The 27,662-nt window shown below is 39.9% G+C and overlaps 2 protein-coding genes across 2 annotated transcripts; both read left to right on the forward strand.

Moving 5' to 3' along the window:
* The first annotated feature begins 1,006 nt into the window (after window positions 1–1,006).
* Window positions 1,007–18,623, forward strand: c2cd3 (C2 domain containing 3 centriole elongation regulator). The gene is made up of 33 exons (XM_005754680.1): window positions 1,007–1,242; window positions 2,428–2,697; window positions 2,780–2,937; window positions 3,070–3,248; window positions 3,362–3,504; window positions 3,583–3,715; window positions 3,793–3,945; window positions 4,035–4,179; window positions 4,277–4,386; window positions 4,496–4,699; window positions 4,894–5,006; window positions 5,106–5,224; window positions 5,558–5,686; window positions 5,776–6,222; window positions 7,084–7,235; window positions 7,684–7,927; window positions 8,317–8,500; window positions 8,587–8,770; window positions 9,343–9,515; window positions 9,601–9,736; window positions 10,056–10,330; window positions 10,833–10,913; window positions 10,993–11,610; window positions 11,690–12,034; window positions 12,145–12,283; window positions 12,363–12,427; window positions 12,513–12,718; window positions 12,809–12,939; window positions 13,731–13,880; window positions 13,958–14,148; window positions 15,713–16,463; window positions 17,203–17,311; window positions 18,398–18,623. The coding sequence occupies exons 1-33, from the start codon at window positions 1,191–1,193 to the stop codon at window positions 18,533–18,535; spliced, it is 6,627 nt and encodes a 2,208-aa protein (XP_005754737.1). The 5' UTR covers window positions 1,007–1,190; the 3' UTR covers window positions 18,536–18,623.
* Window positions 18,624–20,038: 1,415 nt separating this feature from the next.
* Window positions 20,039–26,518, forward strand: LOC102193268 (mitochondrial uncoupling protein 2-like). The gene is made up of 6 exons (XM_005754677.1): window positions 20,039–20,496; window positions 22,538–22,745; window positions 24,096–24,299; window positions 25,862–25,963; window positions 26,040–26,220; window positions 26,301–26,518. The coding sequence occupies exons 1-6, from the start codon at window positions 20,371–20,373 to the stop codon at window positions 26,398–26,400; spliced, it is 921 nt and encodes a 306-aa protein (XP_005754734.1). The 5' UTR covers window positions 20,039–20,370; the 3' UTR covers window positions 26,401–26,518.
* Window positions 26,519–27,662: the final 1,144 nt, after the last annotated feature.

The following is a 27,662-nucleotide window of genomic DNA, read 5'->3' on the forward strand; positions in this document are numbered from 1 at the left end:
ACACTGTCAAGAGCACACAGTGATTCTGTGCCTCACAAAACAAATTCTTCAGAGCCTTATGGGTCTTTCTAAGTTTTGAGAACTAAATGAACACTTTTTAAAGTCAGTGAGTTTGCACAACTGATGGAAAATACAGATAAGTAGCAACATAAAAAGCAAATCATAGGTAATAACAAGTCTTTTTAAACTCAGATTCAAGAAAGGGGGGGGGGGGGGGAGAGCATTACAGACTTGTGTTAGTGAACAGCTTTGACTGAAAGACCAGGGCTTCCCTCTACTGGTAGACGGCTCGGAGGTGTATTTGTAATGTTTCACAGTAATAAATATTGTTTGGTTGTTTTTTTAATCTATTGTTTATTTGCTTTTACACAGTTGAACAGTTTTGGATGCATTGTTGAAGCTGCACTTATGGTTGTTTTAAAGGACTGTTGGACACTGGGTACAAGAAAAAACACTTTTGTGCCAATAAAATACACTTCTGAATAAAATGATTGCAAATAAAGCTTTCATATGTGTGTGTCACATAAATTGTGATACATATTTCACAAATTTTACAATCGCTTCAATTCAATGTAATGGTTGAGCTGCAAAAAGTAAAAGTGTCCACTGTGGCTAAAAAGCAAATGGCAGAGAAAAGTCTTAAAACAGAATATTATTTGCCCCTCCGCCCACCCCAATTAATCTCTGTATTCCTGCTTCCATTTCAGCAATTATTTAAACATTATGGTTTAAAAACCTCATAATTAAGATAGACATTGTACACTGTTAGTTACTGTATTAGTACAACACAATGTAAATGCCATAAATATAAGTGTAATAAATCCTCCTTCATGACGGTTATCATGCTGCTCAGTAATTGTGTAGTCGTAGTTTTCCACATTTTTATTATGAATGAATCTATTCAACAGCTCTAAAAAAAAACCAAAAAAACATCGCAGCAAAAATTAACTCACTTTCCCAGAATGCCTCTGTGAAAAGCAGCGGCAGCGGAAGCGGGGTAGTTCGTTGCTCGGGAACAGTTTTCCGCGCTGCTGTTTGTATTATGAGTGTCTGTGGGTGTGTGTGTGCTGCTCACTCAGCTGCGTTTAACGGATTATAAATTAGCTGCAGAGCAATAACATGCCTGCTAACGTCTCTGACTGTGCTTTGGCCTGGCTGTTAGTTACAGTCCATGCTTACTGAGCTGAGGGATGAAGAGCAGAAAGCAGAGGTCCGCCAGAACTGCAGGCAGCAAAAAGAAAGGTAAACTCAGTTTAGCTAGCCGTTAGCTACTGTAATGTTACCGACAGCTGTCAGCCTCAGATTAGCCTCAAATGTTTACTTACTTATTAGTTACATTTCTCTATGTACTGTCTGTTTTGTATGCACTGTCTTTCGGTTTGTTTCGCCGGTCTTCACAAATCTCTTTTGTTTGTTTACGTGTAGCTCTAGCAGTCAACTTTATGCAACCTTTGTTTGTGGTTTTGTCAAAATATGCTAAAGCTAAAGGCAAAGTATACAATCTCTCTTTAAAACGGGCGCCTTCAATCGGTTTCTGTTTTATTCCTTTTTCGTTTTTGTGGTGTTTATGCATAAACAAGACTGTATTGATTTCATAAGAGATACCAAAATACTTCCTAATACATGGCAAGTTGGTGTAAGATTAAGTGAGTAATCAGACCTTGAGAACGCTCACCGGCCACTATGTTAGGTACGCCTGTTTAGGCTGCTGCTGGTGGTGTAAGGCTGTGGGGATATTGTTTTGGCACACTTTGAACCCCTTAGTATGTATTTATTTACTGAGAACTGTTTAAAAAACAAAACACAGCCTTCCTTTGTAATGTTGCTGGCCATGTCCATCCCTTTACTGAACACATTGTATCCATTTTTTGATGGGTACAATGTCACAAATCTCAAATTGTCTAATGTTGGTTTCTTGAACATGGCAAAGAGTTCATTGTACGTAACTAGCCTTCACAGTCATTAGATCTCAATCTAATAGAGCAATGGGCGATATAAAAGAACTTATAAAATATCCATTGAACGTGTAAGCATTGGTGTTTTTTGCTGTAAATTTATTTAGGTCTGATTTAAATCTCTGCGGATCTATGTTGTAACATACGACCTAACTGAAAGCCCCATATAACCAGTTATATCCCGCTGAAGTTAGAACAGTATTGTCAGTGTGATTTTTAGTTTGGGTTAAAGTAACTTTGACAGTAAAATTTTCCCTCTTTAACCTAATATTTTTCATTCGTTTAAAGAAAAACATTAGGTAAAATCTTTCAGTACATGTTTTTCTTTCTAGAGGAAGGCTTGTTATAATTTGTCATATCCAATCTGTTATATTTGTCCAATGTTTTTCAAGGCAATAAAAGAAAATATAGGAAAACTGAACATCCCATTCTTTTTATTACTTTCTTTGTGTTTCCACTTTAACTCTTGCAGTCCCCAGTGATGTGTCCCCATCCACTAGTCTCCCACCTCTGGTCGAGGGCCAGCTCAGATGCTTCCTGAAGGTGACCATAGGCCGAGTTTTATGGACAGTTCACAAGCCACCATCTGCAACGTTCATCAGGCTGCGCTGGTGGGGAGAGTCGTCCGACGGTACACATTTCTTTCCCAGAGATGGATCACAGCTGGCACAGAAAACTATCAAGACCACAGCTCGCTTCCCCATCCGCTGTGGCCCAAAACAGTTCACCTCTTACCTTACAGGTAGTTAGGAGAGGTTGATGCTCTTGAGTTTGCTATGCTGCTTCGATTTCCTTTTAATCTCCATTATGCTGTTCATCAACAGATATGGGCTCTTTGGTGCTGGAAGTCCTAACTAAACCAGATCATCTGCCAGTTGCACGAGCTCAGGTCGCTGGCATCTCCCGCCTGTCACTATCACAGTCAATCAGTGGATTTTACACTCTTGTATCTCCAACGTCTGAAAAGCTTGGAGAGCTACAGGTGAGTGTATACTTAAAATCATATTTACTTGGATCTGAGTATTATTGGCTGTATTGAAATTGGGCTTTGCTCACTCAGTTTGTGACATTGAGGACAGTCCACATCTAAGCTTTTTCTTACACCCCTCATCAGGTAGCTCTTAGTTTGGAGCCACTGACAGAAGCTTATGACAGCAGCGGCTCCGGTCCCCACACAGACCTCAGCACCGAGCGACGACAAGTCACCCCAATGACCGTGCCCTCACAGCACAGGTTGCTTTCAGCCAACAACGGGAAAGAATCAGCCGAGAGCAGTGGCGGAAACACACCAAGGTATAGAGTTGAATTCAAACACCTGCACAGCATCTCATATCTTGGCATACGCAGTGCCATTTTTAAATCTGAGGACAGTGATCTTACTTTATTCGTTGCTATAATATTTTCAGAGGGAAGGACCACTTATATTTCCAAAATGCACAGAGGGACGAAGAAGAGACGCTTGAAAATCAGATGCCAACAACAAACAGATCTCAGAACAGTCAAACAACTGTGAATCCTTTAAATCAACCAACTAATGATATCATTTCAGGTTTGTTTAAGCATCCATGCATTATCAGTTTGCAGAAACGCATATCTGTATTTTGAAATTTTATTTCTTTCATCTCAGTTATTCTCGACCGTGGAAACAAACTCAGAAATGCAATGGTTATATCAGCTTTGAAATCTGACACCGATAGTGCGGCGGCTCTGAAAGATACTCCACTGCCTCTACCAAAGGATAACATCCAACCTCTGCCAAAGTTAGTGTTGAAAAAAAATAGTGCTTCCTCTCTCTTACCAATTCACTTTCTGTAAGACTTTCTTCTTTTCTTTGCAGGCCCTTGTCTTCTCCTTCTGGGATGTTTCTTGAAAATATCCTTCACACTGATTTAACTCTGAAGCACTCTGATGATGTTACTGTAATCTCAGACAGTGGCTTGGACGGACCTGCTGACATAGACAACAGAGCTGTGGATCTGGTACTTGGCAGGTATCCATGTTTGAATTTATATCCAGATGCAGATGTACGATGTTGTATTTTTACTTAAAGTTTTCCCTTTTTTTCTCTTTTCTTTAAAGCTCTACTTCTGCTTTTCCTCTCTGGGATGGACAAGGCCCCTGCCCTGATTCTCTTTCTGGTCATAGCAGTGTCTGTAGCGATAGCGAGCTCAATGATCCACAGTATGATCAGAGCTTGCTGGAAAATTTGTTCTACAAAACTCCTGTAACTAGATGACTTTTATATGTTTGTTTTTTTAAATTTTGGTAAAGTAAGCTTTGTCAGTTTAACAGATTTTCTAGTATAACTGTCATTCTTTCAGATTACAGGTACCACATTAGCTGACACTGAGGAGGAGTGCCAAGGGATCGTGTCTTCAAGTAAAGATCAGGCAAAAAAGCTGACTGAGTCTGCACCCAAGATTAGTGAAGGGTGAGGGCCTTTACATATTCTTTTTAAGTCAGAGCTAGAGCTTCTTTCAGAGGCTCAGGTTGTTCTTAGATGCATGAAATGGTTGGGAACTGTGTTTTTCTGTGTCCAGCCACAATTCAGAGAATCAGCGGTCAGGAGATGGTGGGAATATCCATTTTCTCCTGAGTGCAGAGCAGCTGACTTTGCTGAGTTCGGTGCGGCTGGCAAGAGTGACGATTGAGTCTCTGACTGTACCAGCTGGCAGCTCACCCACAACACCCAGAAAAACCTCAAATAAAGGAAAACCACTTCGGCCATTAATTGCCAGGAAATGGTTAGGAAAACATTTAAAATCTTGTTGATCATAATGCTAATAATAATTATAACGATAATAATAATAATAATAATAATAATAATAATAATAATAATAATAATAATAATAATAATAATGATGATGCAAATCACTGACTTTGTTATAAAAAATACAAACTTTTAGGGACAAAACCGTATGTCATTTTCTTCTTTTAGTACATATTTTGTTGAGTATTCGTTCCCAGTGACTTCAAATCGACATGATCGCAGTAAGGCAAGCCGAGATGGGGAAGTGACCAGAGTTGTTTCCAGTAAAGTCACAGGAAGAGGTATGACCATTGAGAATCTGCTTTAATGAAATCATCCCAAGTGAAAAGTGCTGCTTGTGGTGCTTCAGGTTTGTGACTGACAAACATTATGTTTTTTAGTGGTGAACTTCCATCATCTCTCTGTGTTTCCTGTCAACTTCAGTACAGCCACAGTTGAACAGTGGTGGAGAACTGATCTGATTTTCAAGATTTACTCACGAAAGAGTGACCAAAGGAAAGTAAGTATCTTCAGGCTGACTATTAGTAATTTGATTTTGTTGAAATTTGTCAATTATTTCATGATATGTGAGCCACTGTTTTTCTTAACAAAGGCTTTACGTTATGATTATTTTTAATTAACTGGTTGTTTTGAAGTTAAAATATTTTTGACATACACATTTTCAGACAATAACACAAGTGTGATTAAAATATTGAAGAGTCTGTTATTGTATTTCTAACATGTTCTACAAACACATGGCTGTGATTCCATTAAATATAAAAAAAGATCATTGCTGTTTTCTTTTAAATGCTCAGGTGTACTATGTGTTAAATCACTATATCCTGTGTTGCAGCCTGTTGCCATTGGTAAGGCAATTCATCCATTGCGCAGTCTGCTGCAGAACGAGCAGCTGAGTCAGTCTGTCGTGTTGCCTGTTCAGAGAGAAGGCAACAGTGAAACATGGGAGTTTGGACCTCTCAAGGCAATATATTTTCATTGGCTTGCTTCTTTTACTCAGGAAGTAATGTTTGGAAGCAACTGTCACAGAAGTAATGTTGATGTGTTTTGCAGGTTTCACTAGAACTTGGAGCACACAGTAAAGGTTTCTCCTCTGAAAAAAGTAAAAGCAAGGTGACTTGGAGAGACATGTCACCGTCACAAAGTCCAGAGAGACAGGCGAGCCTCAGAACCCAGCATGCTACCAATGGCAGAGAGGAGTTACCGGCTAGTTCTTTTGAAGAAGCCAGGCTGAATGTTTGGACACCTCAGAGACCCTCCAGGGAACCTGCTCCTATTTCCGGCTATCAAACATCTCCCCCTAAATCGTGGCAGCAGGTGGAGGAGGAACCTGAGGTCCTGCTGCATGCCTTACTCATGGTACCAGATGGGAAGAACTTCAACTGTGGGCCTCTGCAGGCTCCGAATGTTTATTTGAACTGTAAACTGTTTTGGTGTGATGAGCCGGCAAGATCTGTTGTCAGCTGGGGTCAGCCAAACCCTACGTTTAACTTTGTTCAGGTAAGTGCTGCAGGTCCATTATTCTCACCACATTTAAAGTTTGCTGCCTGGCTTTGTACGTCATTGGAATGATCTTATTTATGAAGGGAAATTACTATAATGTTTTTGCAAACTGAATCAACAAAACAAAAGACATAAAACTTACTTTTTCTCTTAAGTCTTTTTTCTGGATCTACAAAGAGTTTGCACAAAGCTGTTTTTTGTAATAAAGGAGTATATGGGAGCATTATGAGTTTTTTATTTTTGAGTGTTGTTTTAAAAGCTTTACATATTGTTACATAGTTTTTTAATATTTTATTTATGTACCTGATACTGTGCTATTCTACAAGAAACTAGTAGTAAAATTAACATAAGAATAAATTAGCATAAACTAGCATTAGAAATTATTCTGTGGCTTCACAGAGTAGTGGTTTATCTGTTTGTCTATCATGGGAAAAATCCCTGGTTGGAGACCAGGAGGAGAAACAAATCCTCTTGGGGTTCCTTCAGTAAAGGCATCTGACATAAAAATCAATGCATACATTAGTCTGTTTTATTTGTTTATTCCAGAAGCTACCAGATTTGGAAGCTGTTTGTTGAATCAATTAAAACTACATGGATGCAACAAACAGACACTTCAGAATTAGTGAAAAGTAAATCTAGATTAATTAAATGTAATAATAATAATATAATTATAATAATAATTATTATTATTATTATAATTATTACTTATTATTACTATTATTATTATCTTTAAAACTGTTTTATGTTCCAGGCTTTAATCCTTTTTTTTTAGTCTGGCATTTTTAGTTGTCGGGATCATTGATGATTTCTCAGTGCCTGCAGCTTGATCTAAATACACTCTTTACATTTCTGTTTTAGGTGACACCTGTGGCTTTAACAGCTAAGCTGCTGGAGAGGATGAAGAATAATATGATGGTCATAGAAGTGTGGCAGAAGACTAGAAGCTCAGGGCAGGATCGACTCCTTGGCCTAGTTAAATTGCCTCTTCATCAGTTCTACATGTCATTCAGGTAAGATAGGTAAACAATAATATAGGATAATTATGAAATATTACAGTTGCTAGCTGGTCAGCTGACCATTTATTTGTTTGCAAAAAGTATCTCTGAGTTTTTGACTGAAGGAATTAGTTAAATGTGAATGCTACACCATTTGTGCCTGGGAATTATATTTTGATGTTTAGTTTTTTTGACTGTTCATATACCAACGCTTTGAGAACGTTATCCACTGATTAACAATTGTAATTGTTATTTAGCTGACAGTCCTATAAATTGGAATCACAATAATAATATCTGAGAGGGAAGAGCAGTGAAAACTTTTAGTATCCCAGGTTTACATACACCAAGAATGTATTGTAAAAGGCAGTTACCCTACATTCTAGTCACTAAGTGGATTCCTAAAATATATGACAAAGTATAGAACATACTAACATGTTTACTAAAATATGTCTGTCCCCTTCAGGGATCCAAAGATCACCCACCTCCTCCTGCAGGCGCAGTACCCTGTTTTAGGGGTGGACTGCTACATGCCTGTCATTGATGTGTTCTCAGGGAGCTGTAAAGGAAACCTCAGGGTTGTTTTGGCTATGGGCCAATCAGAGCAGATCGTTTCCCTCCAGCGCACGAGAGATGAAGAATATGACTCGTTGCCTCATCTTGTGAGACCAGTTCATCTGCTTGATCACCATCCACATTCACAAACAAAGGTTGGTGTTACCATTGGCTGCATAATACTTGTCAAATAGATTAGTCTGGCAGTTTTTTTAAATTTTATTTTAATAGAAAGTATAGAGAAAATTCCACTTTAAATATGTGCTGGCACACAATACAGACCAAAATATAAATATAAATAAATCTGCACAATTTACATTTGTCCCTATTGAGTTTTTATGGAAACTCGCTGCAATGCTTTTTTGTTGTTGTTGTTTTTTGTTAATTTAGATCCTTAAAACCTCACAACTCATGAATGTGCCTTGGTAGAATAAATATTCATGAAAACGTTAACACCAAACTTCAACACAACTTGTTTGTTCCCTTTCTTTCTCTAATGTGTTGGTATGAAAACAAACAAACATTAACTGCTCTGCTCCCTCAGGTGACTGCAGCACATGTAGAATCTATGAGAGAGCATGTTTTTGTGGTAAGGGTGGAGAGGGTCAGTGGGATGACTCCTCTGCAGTCCACAGTGTGGGGTGAGGCAGACTGCTACATCCAGTACAGCTTCCCCTGTCAGGAGGGCAACTCTGCTGCAGACATGGACCAAAACCTCATAGAGAGCAGTAAGGCCACCTAATCATTTCAAATCTTCATCATAAGATGTTTCTATTCCCTCTGAATCATTCCAAGCTTAATCACATCCCAACAGCTGTGAACCTGAAACCATTTCGTACCACCACAACGCTCTGTGTTCCTGACCCGGTGTTTGGTCACACAGAGACTCATGTGCTTCTGGCTCCTGAAGGAGTTCCTGTCCAGAGGCTGCTACTCAGCTCTCTCTCAAGTCAAGGTCTCAGCAGCGGTGGAGGCATCCAGTTTGAAGTGTGGTGCAGGTTTGTGGATGCTGTTATGTCATCCATGTATCATTTAAACTTTAATAAAATAATGAAATGATGTTTACCACAGTTAAAATGCTGATTATAAGCCTAATATTTTTACCCCAGGAATGGTAATGTTTTGGTTTCCTGTTTGAGCTGAAGTGCCCTCTGTAAAAATAGGTTTTAAACTTTACTTAAAGTTTCATTAGGTACAAGGAGCACAGAAAACTTTACTTCCTTGGCAGATTTTGTAAATTTTGTTTCATTACATAAATCTAGTGCATTTTGTATGTTTTTAATCAGTGAGTATCACACTGTATCCTGTTAAGGAAAATACTTTATTTCTAAATGCTCAGTTGTGCATACGGTAATGATATACAGGTCTGCAGCATTACTCTTTAATGTCTTTAGTGAAGTGATTCTCAAGCTGCATGTGTGTGTACAGACAACCAGGTGTAGTGGGGGCATGCCAGACAGAATTTTGAGATCCACTAACTTAAATCAGAATTTATGTGAAAGTAATCAGTCTTAATTGCAACTGGCTCAACTTGTTTTCTTTTTGTGATCAATATAATGTCTCTCTGTAGATATTACTATCCAAATGTGAGAGATCAGCTCGTGGCCAGAGGAATGCTTCCGCTGTCCAAGCTGTGTGCATTGGTTACCATGCAGAGGCAAACTCCTGATGAGGCTCAGATGTTCTCTCTGCCCCTGATTCCCAGGACAGAGAGTCCCACAGTACACCAACCTCAGCCTTCAGGTATACACACATAATTATGCACGCATGCTAATAGGAATATATAGATACAGGCCGTATCTGAATGTTATTGCTTTTGTTTTTGTAGGACTGTTAGATGTTTGCATTCGATACAAGCACAGGCCTGTGAGACCTGAAGGACACACTGGAAGAGGAGCTGCCTCTCGAGTTGTGACACTCGTGGTTCAAGTGCACAGAGCATGTGGTCTGAAGGCTGCCGCAAGGTACATCACTATTACTGACCTCTGGACAATTTGCCTTTTTTATTTCATCTATGTATGATAAAGCTCATTAATTAGAACAGATTTTCTGTACACCTGCTCACTTTGATAAAAATATTTGGGTTAGGATGTAGGATTAAGAGCTGATGATGTGCACCAAATCTACAGTTGTTGAGACTCTGCTGTTTTATTTTTGTTCATTCTGAGATTGGTGGCAAATTTCATCTGATCAAAATAAAAGTATTCGCTCATTTCTTCTTTATGTGTATTGAAACCATAATGCCCAAATTAGTATTTAGAAATACTGCCTCTGCTATTTCAGGATATTATCAGAACAAGATGAGAGGTTCAGCTACTTTGTCGGCGTTGGTTTGAACACTTTCATCACAGTCCAGCTTTCTTTCTTGCCCGAGAGTGAAAGGAGGTGCACCCGCACAGCAGCAAAGGCTTTCTGCCCCGAGTTCGACCACCACATGGAGGTGTCCTGTGATCTGCTTGCTCAGACCAGCAGCGGAGAAACCTTCAGCCTTGCTGAGCAGCTGGAACAGGCTTCTGCTGTCTTCACTGTGTGGAACCGAGACAATCGTAAAAGTTTAAGTGAGCTCAGTGCACTCTTTGTGAAATGAGGTTACTCTTACATTTAACTTGCCTAAAGTATATTATGTTACAGTTTTCTGATTATGTTTAACTTGAGACCATTAATTGTTTATTTTACTTTTTATTTATCTTTTCTTTACCCATCAGTGGCGCCTTAAAGAAATTTTCATAGTTTGTTTTTTTTAATATTATATCATATACACCCGTGCAATAACTGACTGATCTAGATATTAAGAATCGTCATGAATGTTAGCCCTAGTTTGTGAATATTTTTCGTCATACACCATTTAACAGTGAGATAAACATCAATGCTTTGGAAAAGTTTGTAAAAGAGCTGATCCAGGATGGGACATTGGAGGATACCTTTGCTTTTTGGCAGCATAATGTCAAGTTTAAAAACAAAACAAAACATGTATTTAAAATTTTTGAAACATTATTGTGTAAAAATTTTATTAGCAGTATTTGTTTCTAATATTGTCCTTTTTTTTTTTTTCTTTTGTAGGTGTGAACGTTTCCAAATCTAAAGATTTAATGTTGGGGACTGTGAAAATACCTCTGTCTGAGCTCATCAACAAAAGAACAGGTATGTTGGGCTTAAAATAGTTAAAGCAGTTATTTTTTGTTAAGACTTTGTCAGAGTTTTTCTTTTTCCACATATGTAGGTATTTCTGGCTGGTTTGGAGTTTATATAAGTCGTGAAGCAAGTTCTTCTCAGCACCAGCACATCTTGGTCGGAGGCCTAGAGCTTTCCATTAGCTTCGCTCACCACTCTGATAGAGAAAGGGTCATTAAAGCTGCTCAGGGTTTAGGCTGGGAAAATACCCTCACTGACAGTTCCATGATGCAGGATGAAGAAGAACTGTTTGAAGAGAGCATGAGAAAACTCTCGCTGACCTTTACCATGCCTAGAGTGTGGCTACCCATCCACTGTTTGCTGCTACCTGGGCACAGTGAGCTGCTGCGCTCCACCTACTGCTACATCAGGTACAAGTTCTATGACCGAGACGCCTTCTGTTCTCACCTGAAACACCCATCTGCTGATGAAGGCGCAGGGGAAGACCAGGCCACAGTGAGTTTTGAAGGAAGTAGGACTGTTGAACTGAGACGTACGCAGCCTTTAATGTGGTATCTACGGGAGGAGAAGCTGGAGGTGCAGGTGTGGGTTGCCTTTAAGAAAAATAAAACCAGAAGGCCCAGTGACACAGACCGACTGGTGGGCTCAGCATTCGTCGATCTGTCCTCGCTTGCAAAGACTTCCAAGCAGAAGCTGACGCTAAGTGGTATGAAATAACTGCTCAGCAATGCTTTAGTAAAATCGTCTCCATATTTCAGAGTGTAATAAATTTTGTATTTTCACAGGAGTGTACCCTCTGTTCAGGCGCTCAGCAGCAGATCTACAAGGAGCAGCTCTCAGGGTACACATCACCTTGACAGGCGGTTCAGATCCAGGAGAAATACCTACTGGAGCTGAGACTCAGGTGGACTCTGACAGTCACGAAGAACTGGTATCAGAGGACATGGAAGAAAGAGATCAAGTCCTTTCTCCATCTACACTCAGAAAATCATCAGCACAGAGCAAACACAAGTATAAATCCTCCAGAGCCACTCCAGACATCTCATCTGTGCAGCACACAGAACAGAGTACAGATGAATCTTTCCCTGTGACAGTCACAGTGGATCGGGCCATGCACCTGAACCTGAAAGGTGTGACCTGATGTCTTGTGCCTTTTTTTTTTTTTCTAAAAAAAAAAGAAAGCAAAACAGAAACAAAACGTACAGTTGACTAACAACAACATGTTTGTCTTTTCCATCAGGCTGTCCCCTCGCAGAACGCAGTGAAGGGATGCCATGTTGCTGTGTTTCATACGCCACTGCTGACTCTGCTGAACCAGTGTCCACGGCTGTGATAGCTAACACAGACTCCCCTGTGTGGGACCATCAGCACGAGTGCAGGTTGAATAACTTCACAGACCTCAACTTAAATAACCTACTGATCAAACATCAGGCTAATGTGTTTGTTTCAAATTTCCAGGCTATCAAAGCAGCTCCTGGTTGATCCACAACAATCCCTTGTGTTTAAAGTCTGGCATAAAGGAGGTACAGGAGCTGTTTCACCCCGTTGTTTGTGTTGCTTTAATGTTTTTGAAGGATTAATTTATTCATTTTCATTTTGCTTCCATAGAGCTGGACAGGGTGATTGGATTTGCCTCTGTTGACCTGTCCCCTTTAGTCTGTGGCTTCCCATCAGTGTGCGGTTGGTACAACATCACAGACTTTGGCGGCCAGTGTCACGGCCAGCTTAAAGTGTCCATCACTCCACTGAAGGGGGTCCAAGATTTACGCTGGCAGAGACTATCTGTGAGTGAAGAAGCTGCCAAAAACTCATTGGTGAGAGAACTCAGACTGCTTGAACAGATTTTTTTACTCTTGATGGCTTTCTCAAAATTTGAAACAAACCAGAAGGTGTTTGTCTGGCAGGGTTTGTTCCAGGCCTTTCCTCTCAGCTACCAGACTACAGCCACATACAGCAGCTTTCCCTCTCACATCAGCAGGTTCCCTGAGCAGAAGATCTCATCACCCGACCACACGGACAGGCTGTTCTCTGAAAGGTTTTTATTCACACCATGGTTGTGCGATCATCTGTTAGAATATTTGCAGCCAGTAAGGCAATGGAAGATGTTCATCAGCTGTGTTTCATCATTTTTGTGGTCCTTATTCCTGAGATCCAGTCTCATAAATGTGTATCACTTAGTTTAGACACATTGAGGACTGAAAAACGTTAGGGCAGGTTTTTGTATATCTACAGTAAGTAAGTAAGCCTTAAGCCTCCCCTCATTTCTTTGTATTTTGCCATGAAAATCAGAAATATGTGCAGCGATTTGTTGAAACGTATAAATCTGGAAACAAACAATTAAGCATTTAGGCAAAAAAACAGTTTTAACATTGGTGACACAGTTTAGTTTAGTTTCCACTTCTTGTGTAAAATAAAATAATATTTTACAAAAATAAAATTAAAAAAACAATGATATGGACTGAAAATGAGTTTAAAGCAGCCAATGTCCTCCAAAAACCTTCAGAAAGTCTGGAGAACTATTGCACAAGACCACTTCAAAAAATTACAAGTCTGACCCCTTTGGAAACAAAATACAAATAAATGAGTGTAGTGTAAGTACTGTGTATAATACTGTGTTTGTGCAATGGGGATTAATTCGTTTTCCTGTCACAAAATGTCAACAAAACAAAAGAACACAAGCGTCTGCTATCAGATTATTTTAAACATTGGTATTGGCACAGAACTGGTGCTTTGCAGAACCGGTCCTTGCACAGTTTTATTCATTGCCACATGCTACAATATAAAGTCTGCAACTGTATTTATATGTTATTGTAATGACTGCTGCAGGTCCAGTGAGAGTGACCGTCATTCTGAGCACATGGACAATGTACGCCTGTACCATCAAAGTCTGCAGGAGCAAACAGCGTCTCAGTCCTTTCACAGCAGCAGTGCAGGTGACATCAATCCTTCCAGCTCGATCCTGTTCTCAGCACTCAGGTACCAGTTTATGGACACTGCATTGTTTAACCATTAATGACTGATGCAGAGCCTGAGCTTTGTTTCTTTTCTTACAGGAAAAAACTGAGCGAGCTTGACAACATTCAGAAATATTTCAGCCGCAAACTTTCAACTCCTACATTCCCACCTATGCCAGAGCAGAAAAGTCACAATAAACATCAGAAACGGAGGGACTCGGAGTACAGCTCATCTCAGCTTCTACTAAAGTCAAACCAGTTAGTCGGAGAAGTCCACAACATCATCAGTGGTGAGTTCATCCATTTACTGCTAAGGTCCTTGAGGACGTTGTGGTCAACCAGTTAACTGCTGCTCTGGATCAGCACAGCATTCTTGACCACTTTCAATCAGGTTTTTGTAGATTTCATTGAATTGAAACGGCTCTTCTGAGAGTATCACATGACATTTTGAGGCCGAGCAACAGGGGAAACTGTTCTCTGCTGCTCAGGTTGGACCTTACCTCAGTTTTTGATACAGCTGAACGTTTCATTCTGCTTAATAGGCTGAAGTACTAGGTTGGTATATCAGTATCTGGTTGGAGGGATTCTCTTCATACCTGTCTGACAGATCATTTTCTGTAGCTACTTCAAAGCACAGATCTCCCCTTATCCAGTTCATTTTGGTGTACCTCAAGGTTTCTGTTTTGGGGCCTCTGCTGTTTTTATTGTATTTGGTCCCCCTTGGGCACATTCTGTCAACCTTTAAGGGCATCTCTTATCTCTGCTCTGCAGATGATAATTGGTTCTACACCTCATTTCACCCAAATGAAATTTGAAAACTTAGCAGTTTATTGAAGTGCCTAGACACTGTTAAACAGTGGATGGCAGGCAGTTCTCTTCAGCTAAATCAAGAGAAAAATGAAATAATTAGAACCTCTTGGTTCTTTGGCAAACTTGGAGAGCTTTTCACAGACAGACACCAGGTTATACCAGAGGGCTTCTACTAACATATGTCTATGGCAGGCCCCTGAGGTTCTGTGACCAGGGCCTGCTGATGGTGCCCAATACTAAGCTGAAAACAAAAGGAGACAGATTCTTCTGTTTAGTGGCCCACAGACTCAAGACTTAAGATTGGTGGACTCTTTTAAAAGCCAGTTAAAAACAAAACTTTTTAAATCTGCTTTTTATTAATTTCTCTTGTTTTGCTTTTTTATGCATAGTTGGCAGAGTTGGTAGAGCAGGTCACCTCCTAACCAGAAGGTTGGTGGTTCGGTCCTAGTATGCTCCAGTCTGCATGCCAAATAACCTTGGGCAAGATGCTAACCCCAGCTTGCTCTCCAATGCATCCATCGGAGTGTGGATGTGTGTATGAATGTTAGTTAGACAGAACTAAAAAACTTAAGAAAAGAGAAAAGTGCTTGTGTGATTGGGTGAATGAACGAGTTGTGTAAAGCGCTTTGAGTGCTCAGAATAGAAAAGCCCTATATAAGAACCAGTCCATTTATTATTATAATAATAATAATAATAATAATAATGGATTGCATTTATATAGCACTTTTCGGGCCCTCAAAGCGCTTTACAATTCCACTATTTATTCACTCTCACATTCACACACTGGTGGAGGCAGCTACAGTTGTAGTCACAGCTGCCCTGGGGCAGACTGACAGTCTTCTGCTGCTTGTTATTTAAATGAGCTCATTGTACAGTTTTTCTCATATCCCATTATATTTATTTTATATGCAAATTACATTTATGTTATTAACTTCTTCTGTGTGAGCCAGACAAAACTAAAAAGATTCAGCTTTGGGTTTAGACACATGTTGCATGCATGTGTGTTTCTCAAACCCTTCAAACTTTGTCTGTCTCTTTACACAGGTCTACAACGACACCGCTTGGAAACAATTCCTTCAAACCCACAGAGTAGCTCAACAGTGTCACCTGTTGGAGACAGCAATACACAAGCAATCACTGAGAGATCGTCCAGTCCTCACAGAGTTTCACATTGTTCCCCAGAAGTCACGTCTCCTCTGTCATTTACACCAGCAGAAGTGTCTGAGGACCTCACAGACTCTGAGCCTGAGGAAGAAAAGGACAGACGAAGTGGCAAGGCTAAAATGACTGAGAGTGATGAAGAAGAAACAGGTTGCAGAGAGGAAGAGGACGATGATGTGGATGAGCAGACAGATGAGGATTATGAGGAGGTTGTAGTGAAGCTGAGGCCTTTAAATGAGGTGACCTCATTAACAGACAAAACCAGTCCCTGGACCAGCATCTTGTCAGATCCTGAATTGGCCTCTCTGGAGAGCCTGGAGGGACCAGAGCACCTGGACCTGAGTGAAGATGAGGGCAAGAAGGAACTGCTGGTAGATATGGAATCGGGTCACCCCAGTGGGAAGCACAGGGAAGAGGAAAGTGAAGACGACTGCAGCTTAAATGGTTCCACAGGAGATGCTTCAGATCTGGAGAGAGGTGATGAAACGTCGCAACATGCTGGAGGTGAAAGACAACAACAAGAACTAAACAGCCCTAACAAGAGGTCACATGACACAGATTCATCACCAGCCAAACAGCACACCACAGACACCCACAGTGTTTCCGCCTCCTCAGACGAGCCACACCTCCAACGGTATCTTTAAATGTGTTTCATGATTCATTTGTGGCCGTTAGGTTATGCTGTTGGTTTTTGCTTTTCTGAGCCAGTTCAAATCAGTGATTCATTATAAAACTTGTGTTAGGTGTGTAAATGCTTCATCTTGTGTGGCGTCTTTAGGGTTTTATTTCAACATTCATCTCAACAATCTAGACATAAGGAGACTGACAGGTGGAAGTGTGAAAACGTTCCTGCTGAGCAGGCTGAACATAAACTCACACACACTAAATCCCATGTGGTTGCTCACAGTCTGTGTAATAATGAATAATAATAATGGATTAGATTTATATAGCGCTTTTCTAGGCACCCAAAGCGCTTTACAATACCACTATTCATTCACTCTCACATTCACACACTCGTGGAGGCAAGCTACAGTTGTAACCACAGCTGCCCTGGGGCAGACTGACAGAAGCGAGGCTGCCATATCGCGCCATCGGCCCCTCTGGCCATCACCAGTAGGCGGTAGGTGAAGTGTCTTGCCCAAGGACACAACGACCAGGACTGAGAGCCCGGGGATCGAACCGGCAACCTTCAGATGCACTTCCCCTTAATATAGTTTTCCCGTGGAGGTCAAACAGATATTTTTTTTGTTTTGTTTTTCTGAACATTTACTTTCATGTTTTTGGGGAGTGTTTAAACACAGTTCCCCTCCTCTTCAGTTGTAACTGCCTCAAAACACACTGAGAACGTGTTTTCTTTAACTTTATCCATTAAGCTCTGTTCCTGCAGAGGTTCTAAACTTCTTCCTCCCCTCCCACCAACTGGAGGCGTCGATGAGAGCTATACGTTTAGCACCCACGTTCTCCCAGGCATCCAGCAACCCGGTGAGTGTTTGTCCACGGGCAGTGCTTTTGGCCGTCACGCCTGCTTATATGTTCACTCTCTCCACTCCTGTTACTTTTACAGTAGTGTTAGAGATTAACCTTTACCTTTGATGTATCTGTTCATGTTTGCATAATTTAATGGTTTTGCAAATATACTTGCCCAACCTTCTGTACACACAGTGTTATGAATAATCTTTCGCATGATGTGTGATGTGCGTGATGCCAGACTGACATTCGGTGTAATTTAACACTCAGTTCTGCAGCACTAACAGGTTGACTTTCTCTGATCTCATTCACAGTGTTTGCCCAGCATTTAAATGTTGGGGTTTTTTTGTTTTGTTTTTTAAACCAACAACACATTTTTGTATTTTTGCAAATTTTGGATGTGATTTAGTAAAAAGTATGAATTCTAAACCCACTGATGGATCTCTCTTCTAATGTAATTGATCATTTTAATGCAATTTAAAACAAACAAAAATAATAAATCAAATACAGCTTTATTGTCAAAAACCACATGTACATTCCATACAAAGGAATTTGAAATTGAAACGGTCCCACTGCCCTCAGTGTACACTAAAACAATATAAAGATAAAAATAAAATAAAAGTCTTATATACAACACAATATAATACTGCAGTACAATACAATAAGATGCTGTCACATGCAAAAAAGAAGAATCAATGGAGATGACTGCCACTCCTGTTTTTTAATTTTACAACTTTTTGAAGAGCACAATAAAACAGAGAAGTTGAGAGTTAGAACTTATTTGGAGAGGTGGTGTGACTGTTGGCACCACCTCTCCTCCCTGCATGATGACGAGACCTTTCAAAAAAACTAGTTCAGGCATGCCATTTGTTGCTGATACATGCAGCTGACAGTCTCACAACATGAAGGCTAACCAAACAAAGGTTTGTTGTGTGTGAATTGTGAGTCATATAATCACAAAAAAGATTCAGATTAATTAACTTATTTGTCTTCAGCCTCCCCTGCAACTAAGCTGTCTTGGTACACTGTGTGCTAGCAGTTCAGAACTTGTGTGGGTTTTATTTTATTATTTTTTTTAACTTTAACGCTTCATGTTTTCAGGACCAGAACTCATCGGTTCACAGCGCCCCACCTCCCAGAGGCCCTCGGCAGCGTCCCAACATGTCACCGTCATCCATGAAGAAAGAGACGGAGAGAATAGCAAAAATTTTTGCAGCTCACTTTGATGAGACTAATTAGAGACGTTTGGTTTCAGCCTGCAACAATAATCATGTATATTAAATGTAACATGTTGTATTTTTATAAATAAATATTAACCATTTTCACTACTGAAGTTTTTTTTGTTGTTGTTTTTGTTTTTTTAAATGTTTTATTGAAGCTGAATGTCTGCAGGCTGGTGGCCACAAGTTTTGGTGATGTAACTGTTTCAGGTTCTCTCCTGAATAAGACACCTGTGTGTGTTAATTTCATGTTTTTGGGTTTCCCATCATGTTGATTTGTTAAAGAAATAAAACATTGAAGTTCAGTTTAAAAATGCCATTGCTAGTCCACATCACCTCTTCACCTCATTATAGTAGCTGACATAACAGAAGGGCACCTGTACATATGTGTGGGTATTTATATGAGAAATGTGATACACACAATTGGCATCAAATAAAAAAAAATGCAAAAATGAGACATAAGTCAGGATAACTGGGAATATTTATGGAATATGTGGTGGCAGTTAAAGTTGAACATTTGAGCGTTATCAGAAGGGAAAAAACAGAACTGTGGTTTCGTTGATAATAAACAACTATATAAAAGATAAACAAATATGGAAGAGTGGGGAGGTGTGATGTCCAGACTTTAATATTTTCAGATAGTGGTCCTACTGAAATATTAACACACCTACAATTCCTGTAAATAGAGGGTTTAAATACATCATCCTTAAGATGTATGATAGCAGAAACATGAAACCTGAATCGATCTAAAAACAACCACATATCCATGATACAACACCCAAATGACACTGCAGGGTAGTTTTGGGGATGTAACATAACTCAGTTAAAGTTAATCCTGAACCATTTACTCCTGTACTGAGGATGTTGTGAGGTTCTGTTATACTTTGGGGGGCATTTTTTTTTTTTTTGCCATGGTTTGAGTCTTCTTGTCCCTCTTAGAGGAAAATGTCACTGCCAATCAAGAGAAAGTGCAATTTCTATAATAAAAGACTATTATTTCATATTATTTCCCTTCACAGTTATCGATCGTGGCTCAATTTGTAATCACAAGGTTGCCGGTTCGAGCCCCGGCTTGCTGGTGGTGGTCAGAGGGCCCGGTGGCGCCAGTGTCCGGCAGCCTCGCCTCTGTCAGTGCGCCCCAGGGTGGCTGTGGCTACAATGTAGCTTGCCATCACCAGTGTGTGAATGGGTGGATGACTGGTTGTGTACAGCGCTTTGGGGTCCTTAGGGACTAGAAAAGCGCTATACAAATACAGGTCATTTATCAGATATACACCCACGTGAACTCCTGTGAGTTGGTGGTCGCCATTGCCATCATAAAAACACCAAAAGCAGGATTATTTCCCATAAGAATGGGAGGACATTATCCGTACTAAGATACATAAAACTTTCCTGATGACGCCTCAGCTCTTGTCCGCTGACATTGAAATTGTTTTTTATTTGAAAGCAGATGGATCATGACAGAGAACACCGATAAAGAACAATCCGGGGTATTCCGCGCATGTGTGTGATGAGTATCTGGAGTTCTGCAGGGCGGTGCAGCAGGTCCGTTCAAAGTCAGTAAATGTGGGCCAGGCTTCACTCGTCGGCTGCGCAGTCAGGTGTTTGTTGACATGCAAAGATACCGACTTAGTTCAGTTTGCTTTCGACTTCTTGTCGTGAGCGTTTCTGTGTAATGGCACAACGACGCTGTTCCCTTCAAACTCCAAACTTTCTTTTGCACGGAGCTTGACCTACATCGCTTTTATTCGTTTCCGTACACGAAGGATGAAATGATGATTAGTCCTTCAATGCGCACTTTGTTATTTAAGTTTTGTTGTTGCTGAGGCTTGCTGTTGAGCTCAGGCACTGATCATGGTTGGAGGGAGAGCGGCTGATTTGGTGCCCACAACTGCTGTTAAAATCTTCTCAGCTGGAACAGCAGGCTGCGTGGCGGACCTAGTCACCTTCCCACTGGACACCGCCAAAGTCCGGCTACAGGTGAGGCATCAGGAAGCCCCACCCACCTCATGGTATTTGCAACTATAGCCACCTCAAAATATTCTCGGTAATTAAGAGCTTTATATTTTATAACAAAAAGTGTAACACAATTCAGAATATTAAAAAAGTGGAAAAATTGGTGCACAGGGACACTCCCCTCACCCCGACCCGGCTCAGCTTATCGTGTAAGTGTTGTTTCCTGATTTCTTTCTTTCTTTCTTTCTTTCTTTCTTTCTTTCTTTCTTTCTTTCTTTCTTTCTTTCTTTCTTTTAACATATTTGTCACACTCAAATGTTTCAGATCACCAAATTACCGAAACCCCAAAGTCCGTTTTTAACTGATGATTTGAGTTATTAAAGAAACAAGTGTAACGTGAGGGTTCACTTGATGGAATCTCCCTGAATAATTAGGAACAGCACGATGGAGACAGTATAACTGTCTTACCAGCCTCTTTACTCTCAGCACACAGCAACAACAAAAACCAACACTTCCTGTGTGCCGCCGTCATCAATATTTCACTGGGCTCTAAGAAGCCAGGAAATGTTATACTCAGATCAATGCAGAAAAACCAACTAGGTAGATATAACACATACTTATTACTGCTTTGAACATGCATGTGTAAACATTCAAATGTGTAAACATGTAAATACCAAAACAGGTAACCACCAAATAGCTGCATAACTAGCTCTATAACCCTTGTAAACACCTCTTTGTATATCAAATTACCTTTAAATTTACTTCCACATTTTACACAAGATATCCAAACCTACCTTGCCTTGTGTGAAAATGTAAAATTTACTGTGACCACTCACATTTTTAAGAAAGCAAAGTTCAATTTCACTAGCCACACCCAGGTGTGATTACTGCCAGTCTAAAAAGTGAAGTAGGCTAAAATATGACACAATTCAAAGAAACAAAAAAGCAAAACAAAACATGTAAAACAAAAAGTCACTGAAAGATATCAGTCTGGAAAGGGTTACAAAGTCATTTCTAAGGCTTTGGGACTCCAGTGAACCACAGAAAAGAACCCAGAACAACATCTGAAGAACTGCAGGCCTCACTTCAGCTAGGGTCAGAGGTATAGAGGTGATGGGAATGTGATGGTGTCGAGCTGCTTTGATGCTTCTGAGCGACTTGCTGTAGCTAATGGAACCATGAATTCTGCTCTCTACCAGAACATCCTGAAGGAGAATGTCCAGCAATAAGTTTGTCCCTTCAAACCCAAAAACACTTGAGTTATGCAAGAAACACACTAGTGTTTTGGATCCTTATCCTGCTCCTAAATGGTAAACTGACTGGTTCTTATATAATGCTTTTTTACTCTGCCTCATTCACCCATTCAAGCAAGCAATTTTTGCTATGCTTTTTCTATCTACAATTCACACACATTCATACTCCGATGGATGCATCGGAGAGCAACTTGGGGTTAGTATCTTGCTCAAGGATATTTGGCATGTAGACTAAAGCAGCCAGGGATGGAACCACCAATCTTCTGATTAGCAGATGACCTGCTCTAGCACCTGAGCTATAACCACCCCAAATGGCCTTGTCAAAGTAGGAACTGGCGTTATCAAACTCCAGACTGAAATCTTATTGAGAGGGAGTTATTTGAAACAGGCTGTTAACGCCTGTTAAAAACAATGTTGTTTGTTTTGTTTTTTTACAGGCGTAACTAACAAAATTACCAGTGAGTGTCAGTTTTCCCAAAATCATTGAAGTTGCCATATCTGTCTAAGAAAAAATAACATTTATTCATAATGTTACCACATGAGCATTTTTAGGATACTATAGATATGGATTGTTGTCAGCCAATACAAGGTTACCTGTGTTTTGGCTGACTAGAAGATAAACTGCTTTTCATGTTGTCCAACCCCCTAGTTCAAGCATATGCTCAGAAATATCTCAACACGGCTGCATGTTACACGAATGTAACCTAACAATTAAGAAAGCAGCCTGATCACAGACGTATGTGGACATTTTCCCTCTAAGTGAGGCAGTGAGGCTGATGGCACATCTTGAACCTGTTATTATGTTTCTTCAGGTGCAAGGTGAATCCAAGCCCTTACTGAAAGGCCAGAGGGCGGAATACCGAGGTGTGTTTGGCACCATCTTCACCATGGTGAAGACAGAGGGGCCGAGGAGTCTGTACAGCGGCCTGGTGGCAGGGCTGCACAGGCAGATGAGCTTCGCCTCGATCCGCATCGGCATGTATGACACCATGAAGCAGCTCTACACCCGAGGCTCAGAAAGTATGTCTGCATCAAAACCACATCCCACAACTCAGTACACAGCAGTTTACAGCCAGTGTACACGACCTCAGGAGTTTCACAACTACCAAACAAATTTAACCTGTTAAACCTGTTGCTGGTCTTGAGCTGGACTTTGTATTATTTGCCTTGTTTGGATGGATTTATTGTTTCTGTCCGATGTCTCTTTATGTCATAATTTAGATTTTTTTTAAACAAACCTTATAATGGTGAACTTTTAAAGCCAGGTTTCCATTGGTAAAAGAGATCTTAATTTACGGCACTTCCTGGTTAAAGTAAAAATAAACATAAAAAAAACCCCAAAATGAGCTTCAAATACAATTATTTTATGAAGGACTCACTGTCTTATTGTTTTGATTAATAATTAAAATTATCACAGCTAAAGGTGGTACAGATGGAAAACAGATAAAATCCTTGCAGGTGATCCAGATGTGCAAAAATTCCTTTACTGTGAGTTTGATGTCAGTGTTTCACAGCTTTTAGGAAATACATGCCAGTCGGCAGGTATAAACATGTAAGAAATTATGTTCAGAAAGAGACGTTTAACTGATGTTTAGAGCAACTGGTTAGTTTAGATTTTTTTAAGATTTCTTAAGGAGCTAATGAGCTCAAACACTCCCTTCCTAATATCTGAAAATAAACTTCAGAAATTGAAAAGTCCTGATCATCTAACCGGAAATCAGACTCAGACTAAAATGAGTATAAGTCTAAACCGTAATCGCCTGAACTTGTTTTGCAGAAAATGCCTCCATGATGTAAGCCATGGAGAAAAAATGTCCTCTTTCAAGGAATGTGTTTATGCTGGAGGCCTCACCTATTCTAACTATGCCGCTGTGGCATTATTAAGCAATCCAGAATTCCACCCAGATCAACAAAACTTCAGAAATTAGAGACACAACAACACACCCGCTTGTTCTCATTTCCATGTCCAACCCTCTCTTTCACTTTTTCTCTGGTTTTTAAACTCTCCCAAAGGCATAAGGACATCTGCCTGACCTTGATGAGGACATCTCCAAACTATAATCTCTGGCCTAGCTTGTTGCTTTATTTAGTGAAATTATCAATTAAACCAGTTTGAATGAATAATGTTCTACCAAAGAAAACAGTGTACGTCTACCCCAGTAGGAAATGATGCTTGAAACCTGAGAGAAGAGGATCTACCAAATAGAAAGTGAAATATTAACTCGCTTCATATTAAAAGCATAACTGAAAAATTTTGTGCATCCAGGTTTCACTATGATTATCCGAACTGCACCAAGTTTGATCTCTAATTGCTGTGTGTGTCTTTGTTTGAGGCACCAACATGTCATAAATCAATTGCTTGCGTAACAGATGCTGGACTCGGGACTCGACTGCTGGCAGGTTCCACCACAGGAGCGATGGCCGTGGCTTTTGCTCAGCCCACTGACGTGGTGAAAGTCAGGTTCCAGGCTCAGGCCCTGCGGCCTGAGAGCGGCTCTGTCAAGAGATACAGCAGCACGACTGATGCCTACAGGACCATTGCCAGGGACGAAGGTTTTAAAGGCCTCTGGAAAGGTATTTTAAAATACACTCCACAGGGTTTAGGTGTTATTATTGCACAACATGACATCCCTAACACCACTGAGCAGCGGTCATCTTGTAGCAGTTATGACTTATATCATTATATTTCTCATAGATTGCCACAGGAATGATTCATGTCAGCCTCTGAGCTGTAACATCATGGTCAACAAAAAGGAAAAAGCAAAAAGCAAGGGTTTAGGGTCATGTTAAAAATATAAGCTCTGAGGGAAACAAAAGTAAAAATCATACTTACACAAGTTAGTGGCGCTTTTATGGTTTCTGCAGCCTAACAATTATGTTAGGTCACAAATTAGACCACAGGTGACTGACTTCAACTGACTTGTCCCCAGAATTTTACGGAGTCTTCTGTTGGCCGAGCATTTCTCAGAGAAACCGGCTGCCTTATGTGCAGATTTTATGTTGCAAAACAAAGATGTGACGCTTGCGTTACTTCAGGCATCTGACAGAGAGCCCACAATGACCTCGGGATAAACCAGCACATTTTCAGATTAGTCTTCCTAAAGGGGAACCATAGTGATTTTACATGTGAGTCTTTTTCAGGTGTTCATGAAACTACTGTATGTTTGGGAAAATACTGTGTGGCTCCAGAAAAAAAGTGCTTCCTCTATTGACTGACAAAACCACACCAAGTGATTTGAATTTGTTTTGGTGAAGAAAATTAAGAATAATTTAAAAAAAGGGCTTAAAACTACGTTAGCGGCTTGCAACATAACAGAACTGAACAAACTCCCTGGAATTGTTGGTAATCAAATCACAAGGTTTTTCCCAAGGAAGACAAATCTGTATAATCCCACAAATGACAATTATTTTTCCCATTTCTATTAGTGAATAAGACATACAGTAGAGTCTAGAAATCTTTGGACAGTGACACATTTTTCATAACTCTACATTCTTGAGTGCAGACTCTCAGCTTTAACTTTTAACCCTAAACCTTATTTGGCGGTGAAGTCATTACATTTCTATGTGTTTTTTTTTAATCAGTGTGGGTTAATAGTTCAATATATGCATTTTTTTGTGTCCTTTAACCATTAAAACTAGAATTAATTTAGACAATGCTTCAAAACAACGGTCCAAATACAGCAAGTACCCAGAGATGTTACCACGATGGCTGTTGAATGGCAAGACTTGCTTCCAGAGGGACTTGTGGATACTTTTTATAAATTAGCAGCCAGTGAAACTTCTACATGATCATTTTTCCCCCTGAAAGCCCTAAATAAGTTACACAATAGATTTTTAAGGAATAAGCAAATATGCCACAAATTTAAACTTATATTTACTTTTGTTTTTTATCCTCTCACTCCATTTTTTGAAAAAAAAATTGCAAATTTCTGCTGATAATGACACGAGTGTGCTGCTGAAACTGATTTAAAATGAGATGCTGTTAACTGTTGAGGCCAGTAGAAGAATTTCTTCTTTATAGCAAAGTGAAAATCATGACTGATTTTCATGACTGTTTGATGACAGCGCAGGATGTTTTTTAAGACTGAGTTCACCAGAGAAAGAAAAGTGTTCCTATATGTTTGCTGTTCTTACAGGTTGTCTTCCAAATATAATTCGTAACGCCATCGTAAACTGCTCTGAGCTTGTGACCTATGACATAATGAAAGAGCTCATCTTGAAGTATAACCTGATGACAGGTAAGTGCAAATCTTTCTAACGCTCTCTCCAGCGTCGTGTTTGTTTGTTTAAATAACAAATCAGTTTTTCCTGCAGACAACATGCCGTGCCACTTCACCGCAGCATGTGCAGCCGGTTTCTGCACCACGATTGTAGCATCCCCTGTGGATGTGATAAAGACACGCTTCATGAACTCAGTGCCTGGGCAGTACAGCGGTGCTGTTAACTGTGCTATAACCATGCTGATTAAAGAAGGACCAACAGCTTTCTACAAGGGGTAAGGAATGTATTTTTGAAAACCAAGCATGACAGAGTGACTCCTACACACATTCTTGTTTCATCTGATTTCTTTCACAGCTTTGTGCCCTCATTCCTTCGCCTGGGTTCCTGGAACATTGTGATGTTTGTGAGCTACGAGCAGATAAAGAGAGCTGTGATGAGGTTTCAGCAGTTCTGAAAATCTTTGCTCGGACCTGTTTGCCTGTTGGTTTGATACTGAAGCCATTGTAGCACAGTTATTGTTGTTGGTTTAGACCTTTTCACCCTCAGGAATAAAAGTGCACATCTAACAAGGAGAAACTGCAGTGATGATTGATTTTTAAAAAAAAAGCATTTATTTAAATATTTAATAATTCTTTTCTTATATCTCCAAAAGCCCTCTTTTCACACGAGGCATTTTAATGTTTACTGGCACACTTGAACAGACGCACAAGACAAAATGCCCACAGTGCATTCTTTAAGTTGTATCTTTCTTAGGCAAGTGTATGCATTCATTGCCTTTGCTTCCAAGTGTAGTAATACACGCATGAATGGAGAAGCACAAAGCTGAATTTAGATGTGCAAGGTAACAAATGACTGTTGGATATATACTGACAGAACAGGTCGAACATGTTTCTGAGGTTGTAAAAAAGAATATAGGAAGTGCAAATGTATGTAAATATGTAGCCCAGAGTAATTATCCCATTTCATACTGAATTTTCCCAAAGCATACAATTAACACCTTTTGGAATGAGCAGCTCCTATTTTTATTTTTATTTTATTTCATGGATAAGGTAGAAATGTTTGTTTTATGTTAGGCCATGATTGAAACTACTGAGATAACATGTATACTCTACTCACACTCTTCAGAAAGGCATGTTCCTGGATACTAGAGAAAAGGGCAAATTGTTTATTATAACTGCAGATTCAGGAGGAACAACAGCTTTCATTCTGGTTGTGTAATGGTGGGCCAGCTCTATATCATCCTGAGGTGTGTGGACATTTGCCCACCCAGTCTACCTGTGTTTTGTAGGAGGTAAATCAGGAGTAAGGGTGTTGAGCAAACTGTTGTGGTTTGCTGCTTCACAATTCCAGCAATAAGTCGCTCATTCTCAGTGGGTGCTGGATAATGATGACCAAAACAAATAAGCCTCTTTTTAGTTACCGTGTTCAATAACCTTTTGCTTGGTGGCTTTGAACCCACCATCTTCTCTGGTCATATGACAAGTTATGCTAAAGTGTTATTATTTCAATATCTGCTCAAAATGCATAGATATATAATTCCGACATAGTTTTAGACCTTTATATAAGTCAGATCAGTATTGTGACAGATGAGATTAAATGGGTTACATTAAATCCGACATAATATTTGTTTTCTAAAATGTCTCAGTCTTCATTGAAAACTTGAACACAGCACTCATAGCATATGTTTGCTCACTGGGTTTAAGCTACTGTGGGAAA

This window comes from Pundamilia nyererei, unplaced genomic scaffold (assembly GCF_000239375.1).
Source record: "Pundamilia nyererei isolate P.nyererei 1_Seehausen unplaced genomic scaffold, PunNye1.0 scaffold00624, whole genome shotgun sequence".
NCBI lineage: Eukaryota > Metazoa > Chordata > Actinopteri > Cichliformes > Cichlidae > Pundamilia > Pundamilia nyererei.

What these genes read in the sequence shown, in the direction of transcription:
- LOC102193268 (XM_005754677.1), top strand. Translation starts at nt 20,371, where the DNA reads ATGGTTGGAGGGAGAGCGGCTGATTTGGTGCCCACAACTGCTGTTAAA. An exon ending in TTTTAAAGGCCTCTGGAAAG is followed by an intron (nt 24,300 to 25,861) that starts GTATTTTAAAAT and finishes CTGTTCTTACAG; the next exon opens with GTTGTCTTCCAAATATAATT. An exon ending in GAAGTATAACCTGATGACAG is followed by an intron (nt 25,964 to 26,039) that starts GTAAGTGCAAAT and finishes TTTTTCCTGCAG; the next exon opens with ACAACATGCCGTGCCACTTC.
- c2cd3 (XM_005754680.1), top strand. Translation starts at nt 1,191, where the DNA reads ATGAAGAGCAGAAAGCAGAGGTCCGCCAGAACTGCAGGCAGCAAAAAG. An exon ending in CCATTAATTGCCAGGAAATG is followed by an intron (nt 4,700 to 4,893) that starts GTTAGGAAAACA and finishes TTCTTCTTTTAG; the next exon opens with TACATATTTTGTTGAGTATT. An exon ending in GGGAGTTTGGACCTCTCAAG is followed by an intron (nt 5,687 to 5,775) that starts GCAATATATTTT and finishes TGTGTTTTGCAG; the next exon opens with GTTTCACTAGAACTTGGAGC.